This window comes from Quercus lobata, chromosome 7 (assembly GCF_001633185.2).
Source record: "Quercus lobata isolate SW786 chromosome 7, ValleyOak3.0 Primary Assembly, whole genome shotgun sequence".
In the NCBI taxonomy this organism is placed as follows: Eukaryota; Viridiplantae; Streptophyta; class Magnoliopsida; order Fagales; family Fagaceae; genus Quercus; species Quercus lobata.
In genome coordinates, this window is record NC_044910.1 from 48,203,151 (window position 1) to 48,210,018 (window position 6,868).

The following is a 6,868-nucleotide window of genomic DNA, read 5'->3' on the forward strand; positions in this document are numbered from 1 at the left end:
TCTATTTTGAAAAATGCTAAGACTATAAATTTTGTTATAATTTATTCATAATTTACTCATGTAACAAGTCGTGAACACGTTTTAGTTTATGAACACCTTTTAGTTTTTAGTTTTTAATTTGAATTTTTGTTTCAAGTAAAGTGGTTTCATCTTTCTATTTTGAAAAATGCTAAGACTATAAATTTTGTTATGATTTATTCATAATTTGTCCATGTAACAAGTCGTGACAAGTAAAGTGAAAATGGTATGTATATTTCTTCAACACTCACAGCTTACTGCGTGAGCAAATTATGGCAAAAAATTATTGTCTTAGCTTTTACTATATTTTATTTTACAGTGATCAGCAAATAGAGAAGATAAAACAGAGACCCAGTCCAGTTATAAAAGTCAAATAGCTCAGGACTCTCAGCTAACTGCAATGGCGAACTCAAGGCTTCGAGGTCTGACTTGGTGGAGGAAGTGGGCCAAGAAGGACTGGGCAATCACAGCCGTTGGCTTCTCTCTCATCGTCTTTCTTTTCACTCTCATCTCCGACTCTTGGAGCCGCCGTGATGACTCCAACCTCAACAACCCATTCGATCACACTCACGATCTCGTCGACCTCACCTTGGTGCGCAATGCCAAGAATAAAGGCGCCTGTACATGACCCCATCTCTACTTTGTTCCACACTTCTTTACCCTCTTATTCATTACAACAATTTTGATTAAAATTTCTTTTTTCTTTTTTCTTTTTTCCTTTGTTTGAATAACAAAATTGCAGTTTGTTTAGATGGGAGTTTGCCAGGGTACCATTTTCAAAAGGGATTCGGATCTGGGTCTAACAATTGGCTGCTTCACGTTGAGGTCTTTTTTTCTTTCACTTCATTTCATGTCTCTAATTTTTTTTTGGATTCATTTCTTACTAATACCCATTTATTCATTTTAAAGTATAGGGTGGAGGTTGGTGCAATACAGTATCATCATGTTCTTCGCGTAAATTTACCCGATTAGGTTCTTCAAAATACATGGAATCTCAAGTCCCCTTTTCCGGGATCTTGAGCCGTGACCCGTCCCAAAACCCCGGTAAATTTTTTGAAATGAGTGATGTGATGATGTACAATAACGAGTGTGAGAGAATTAATGCTCGTTTCGCTAACTTACTGCACCAATTGACATGATAATAACAAAATCTTATTATTATATGTGTAAAAAGTCCTTATCTTTTTTTAGTTTTTGTGATACCTTTTACCATGACTCTGTATGACTGTATTCTATTTATTTATATATATGTTACAACTGTAGTCAGGTAAATTTATGTTCATATGAATGAATGAATGATGTCTCTTAATTTCTAATGTTTGGAGCATTGTTCAGATTTCTTTAACTGGAACAAAGTCAAGATACGTTACTGTGATGGTGCATCTTTTGCTAGCCACCCTGAAAGTGAGCCCAAGGTAAAAGTGTGATAAAATTTGTGTGCATTGTTTCAGGTTAAAATAATTATTCACTATGAATTTTCCCTTTTTTGGGGGGGGGGATAAGCGAGTTTTTGGCCCCAAGGAGAGGGGATGGGGAGTTTGAACCACTTACCTCGACTTCATGAGACGTGGTTTCCAGCAAAATTTTCCTCTTGGTTATATCTAACAACAAAAGAAAGTTAGTTTTTGTTAATTATATTGTTTGTTTTTTCATGCTATAGAATGGAGAGAAACTTTTCTTTAGAGGGCAGCTCATCTGGGAAGCACTTATGGATGAACTTTTATCAATTGGATTGTCCAATGCAAAACAGGTAGCCTTCCTTGGTTTTGATATAACTCTCTCTCTCTCTCTCTCTCTCTCTCATCTAATAACATCTAAGTATTAACAGTTCTGTTTCTTATATTAATAGCTTTATGGCATATAGATTTTTTTATGCTTTGAAAAAATGAGTTGAAAATTTCAGCTTCCAAAGACTGCACTCTCGTTCTGATGTATTCTGGAACAGTTTGTCAAATACATAGAGTGAATATGAAGATTGAATGCCATTTTTCTTTGGGGATTTGTCTTATGCTATCAATATTATATTGTACAATACATATTGAAATCTAATTGCACCACGAACATTTATCTTTTGTAAAGTTCATATGAAATTTTAGTGTTCATCATCGTGAACATGATGTTCAATTTTTTTTTTCAATAAAAGTTTTATTATCTATCAAAAAAAAAGTTCATATGAAATTTTCCCATGTACATATTTGATTCAGACTAGATGTTTGATATCGTTGCAGGCTCTTCTTTCTGGATGCTCAGCTGGAGGCTTGGCAACTCTTATACATTGTGATAACTTTCGAGAACTTCTGCCAAAGGATACAACTGTCAAGTGTCTTGCTGACGCAGGTTTTTTCCTTGATGAGTATGTTTTGGTGTACACATTATAGTTTTATGCACTGATATTTTTCTCTAATCTGTTATATGAGGTTTTTCTGTTAATTTTGGAGTCCTTTAATACCTTATTTTCTGATCAAATATATATTTTTATAGGTTTGTATAAAATCTCTTCTAATTACACATTTTATACACATTTGCGGAAGTAGCATGATATATGCTGTCAAGTTAAATTGGTCAAGAAGGAAGCCGTAACATGATGTAATGAGCGTTTAGACAATTATATATATATATATATATATAGACACTCACCCACCTAGGATTTGTGATGGGGTGACAAGCTACAGCAGGAATTTTGAAACTCATCCATGCCCAGATTTAGCAGCTAGATCTTGTGTCACTTGTATTGTGCTATTTTACTAACCTTTCTGCTTAAGGTTTAAAAGAAAATTGAGCCACTTTGTCTTTTCCTCATTTCAGGAAGGATATTCTTGGAAATCAAACCATGAGATCTTTCTATAATGATGTTGTCCACTTGCAGGTTGTACTCTGCTCTTTATCAATACTAAATGATTTGTATTAACTTACTTATTACTAGTGGTCAAACAACATGATTCATAGGATCCAGCATATTGTGGATTGATGGATGAAACAAATAAAGGAGGTGCTATTTTGATTTATTTGATGTGTCATGTATGACATAGATCTTCAGCTATAATGAATTTTACTTGATCTGCATAGTCCCCTTTTGATTAGGAAATCTTTGCAGACTCTATATGAGCAGTATGTTTGTGATAGTGACAGGCTACACATTTTTAGATTCCCATTCCCAGTTGGCCTTAACTATCTTCTTACTTTTCATTAAAAATTTTTTTTTAATAAACAAATAAAATAAACAAAAAGGAAGAAGGAAATCAAAAGTTTCCCTTTTTGAAATGTTAGTATCTCGTGCTTATCTGTCATCAGGGTGTCGCGAAAAGTTTACACAAGGATTGTGTTGTGAGAATGGAACCATCTAAGGCAGGTTTTGTTTTCCTTTCATTAGATGTTATCAATGATCGATTTTTATATTCAGTTTTCACTCTGCTGCTCAATCATGATCTCTAACTAGCTGTCTCTCTCATTTGACATGAATGGAAACGGCAGTGTCTCTTCCCTCGAGAAATTATTAAAAACATAAAGACCGCAGTGTTCCTTGTCAACCCAGCTTATGACATTTGGCAGGTTACTTTTTCCTTAATAACATGCTACATTTGCTGTTTTTCCAGATTGTGACACTCCCATGCATATCTTTTGATACTAATTTGATCATTACCATCTCTAGATTCAAAATATCTTGATACCAGATGCATCAGATCCTCATGGCGACTGGCGGAATTGCAGACTAAACATTCATGATTGTAATCCTAGTCAGATTGGCATACTACATGGTAATTGATATATATCTTGGAACCATTTATCAAAAAGGATCTTGGAACCAATGTATAGTGTGAAAGTCAGCTAAATCACATTCATATAACTAATGTTGGAGTACGATATATGTGCCATAGAGGCAGGTAGTTCTAATTCCCTGTTTTTAAGGGTTATTATTCAATGATTTCGTGGTTGAAAATTGGCTAATGTTTTTAGATGTTAATTCTGTAGCATTTTTTCTTTTGGGTGTTCCTTGGTATACTTCCTGTGTACTTTGATTGCACTCCTTTTGCTCATTTAATTGAATTTACTTTACTTTAAAAAAATGCTCATGTTGCTGATCATGAGCTGGTATATTTTATTTATTTATTTATTTTGGATAAGTTATGAACCTGAATGTTTTTACATTTCAAAGGTAATCATTGGTTTTTCCTGGCTCCTCTTATTAGTTCATTCTGAACCAGAAAATTCTCAGGATCTATGTGAGACTTTACTGGTAAATTTACCCATATGGAAACAGAACTTTTGTTTCTCCACTTACAGCAGTTTTTGTTAGATTATTGGTTTATCATATTAATATTAGTAATATGACCATTTCTGGTCAAATACTGGATGACAGTTTCATAACAGATTATTGCTATCAGATCCTATTGCCTCTTATCATTTGGCAGAGAGCAACCTGAGCAGTAGTCTTATGTTTGGATGTGATCTGTTAGAGTGCCACACTGACCAGATTGACTTATTAACTTACTATATACATACAGGTTTCCGCAATTCTCTGCTCAGGGCACTAGGTGAATTCCAGAAAATCAAGGAAGGGGGAATGTTTATAAATTCTTGCTTTGTTCATTGCCAGACATGGATGGCTGAAACATGGCATTCGGCCAAATCTCCAAGAATTAACAACAGGGTAGGGAAATTTTTATTATCTGAAATGTATTGCAGAGATGGGTCTGGGTTTTTGGTTTATTAGAAGCTTGGTTTATTTCCGATGTCACTGGGTCACCATTCAAGATGTTTTACATGATTAATCTGTAATAAACCAAGCTTCTAATAAACTGAAAACCTCACCCCATCTCCACAATGTAACACTCAAGCTTTCGTTTTCTGTAAATTAAAAATAAAAAAATAAAAACTATTGAAAGTTCTGTTTCATATTGGAGGTTATTTTTATATGCTCATGTCCACATCAGTGCATGGATGTGATTATGATGTACATACTTGAGTCTGTAATGCAATGGCTTGAAATATGCCTTTCCCTGCCATCACTGTTCATGGACTTTGTGACTGAAATTGGAATACTTCAATTTCATTCTCAAGGAGTCCATGCACTTGTTAACTTCAATTTGGTTCTCAAGAAGTCCATTCACCAGTAAACTAGTCCCATTTAGTTGATGATTTATGTTACAAAAAAAGCATTATGTTTATAATGGCTCCATCAAATGGTTCATGTAATAATATTTTACTCTCCACAGAGTTGAACTGTACTGTTTGGTGCTTTGGACATCTGAACTTAGCATCATAACCTGCTTTGTAATTGGATTTTTACCATCTTTCCTTATGAACTTAATTATCTGTTTGCTTTTGGATTTTACTGCTCTTGAACAGACAATTGCAGAGTCTGTTGGTGATTGGTTCTTCGATCGAAAAGCAGTGAAGCAAATTGATTGCCCTTATCCATGCAATCCCACCTGCTATCATTTGGATTTCAGTCGAGGATGATGGATCTTAGGACCACTTCAGTGTTTCTTATAGGTCATTCTCTACTCCAGATCCCTAAATTCTCGACGTGCAGTGTGTACCCAGGTGGAATTCTTCCTCTTTATGTCGAAAGCATGATCCTGGTCCTTGGAAATTGAGATAAAGTGTCTAAAGATACTGATTGTGGTTGATGACATTTCCTGGCCTGAAGAAGGGGGCTGGGGGGAACATTCCTGAATTTGCTGCTCTGTGTTGTAGAGTCCATAGTTAACCCGATCAAGGTCTTTGCTTTCGTTAGAGTGTGGAAATCATTGCACCATTGCTCCACAGTCAGTTCAAAACTCTTTTTACTGATCTTACCTGTTGTAAATTTTTTTCATTTGCACTCTTCATCCGTTGTCTACTCTACAGTCCCTTAAAGTTTGTGGAGCAAACTAAAAATAAGAAATGCAGTGGCATACAAATTTGACTAGGCTATGAAGAGAGTATCCCCTATTTACTGTTGTGACCTCCTCAGAACTCCGTCCATTATGTATCTTTTTCTTTTCATTTGCTTTTCTTTTGCCGGTATAAAGCCATGTTGTACAGTATACTTTATTTACGGATTTTTTTAGCACAGAGGGAGGGATTCAAATGCATATATTGAAGTCAACTTTGTTATGCCTAGGAAATTTGTAGCAGGATTTGTAGTTCTTTACAATAAAAGCAAAATTCTGATCTTATTTATCGTGTAACATAACCCTTGTCTGCGACCACTTTATGACAAATAATGACGGATAAAGTGCTCGTTTGTTTCCACGTTTTGAGCCCAAAAAGGGCTTTTTGAAAAAAGCCCAGCCTAAAATTGCGTTTGGTTAAGTCCAAAACGCAACTTTTTGATAAAAGTTGCGTTTTGGGCATAGGCCAAAAACGCGGACTGAACGCGGAAAATTTATGGACCTCTGAGAGTCCATAAATAAAAACGCGCACTGCACGTTTGATGGGTTACCGTTGCTAATGATGGAATTACGGAAATACCCATGAAATTAATCAGTTCTCTCAACGCCTAACCTCACGCCTCCCATCTCTTCTCTCTGCTCTGCCCTCTCCGTGAGAAATCAACCCAAAGAACAGAGAAATCATAACCAACTCATACCCATGAGAAATCAACCCAAAGAACACACAGAAAAATCATTACCCAAAACACAAACCACAATCCAAAACTACAGAAATCAAATAGCATAAACCCACGGCCAAACCCACGGCCAAACAACCATAAACACGCAGAAAGACAAAAAGAAAGAAGAAGAAGAGGAAGACGAAGAAAGACCGAACCCATAGTGTTGGGTTCGGATTCGATTCTGTATCCAATGACTTCAAGGTCGTGAGGCTTCCCAATGTTCAGTTCAGGTCCGCGAGTAATTTGCTTCAT

General features: G+C 35.7%; 1 protein-coding gene across 1 annotated transcript; it reads left to right on the forward strand.

Moving 5' to 3' along the window:
* The first annotated feature begins 326 nt into the window (after positions 1-326).
* LOC115953090 (pectin acetylesterase 5-like) lies at positions 327-6,179 on the forward strand. Its single transcript, XM_031070575.1, has 12 exons — positions 327-638; positions 761-843; positions 933-1,062; positions 1,354-1,433; positions 1,679-1,768; positions 2,247-2,371; positions 2,824-2,884; positions 3,310-3,363; positions 3,490-3,567; positions 3,668-3,773; positions 4,521-4,666; positions 5,365-6,179. Exons 1-12 carry the CDS (start codon positions 419-421, stop codon positions 5,476-5,478), a joined length of 1,287 nt encoding a protein of 428 aa, XP_030926435.1. The 5' UTR covers positions 327-418; the 3' UTR covers positions 5,479-6,179.
* Positions 6,180-6,868: the final 689 nt, after the last annotated feature.

Coding starts and splice junctions, on each gene's coding strand:
- LOC115953090 (XM_031070575.1), top strand. CDS start 419: ATGGCGAACTCAAGGCTTCGAGGTCTGACTTGGTGGAGGAAGTGGGCC. Junction 2,372..2,823: donor GCAGGTTTTTTCCTTGATGA/GTATGTTTTGGT, acceptor TCCTCATTTCAG/GAAGGATATTCTTGGAAATC. Junction 3,774..4,520: donor TCAGATTGGCATACTACATG/GTAATTGATATA, acceptor ATATACATACAG/GTTTCCGCAATTCTCTGCTC.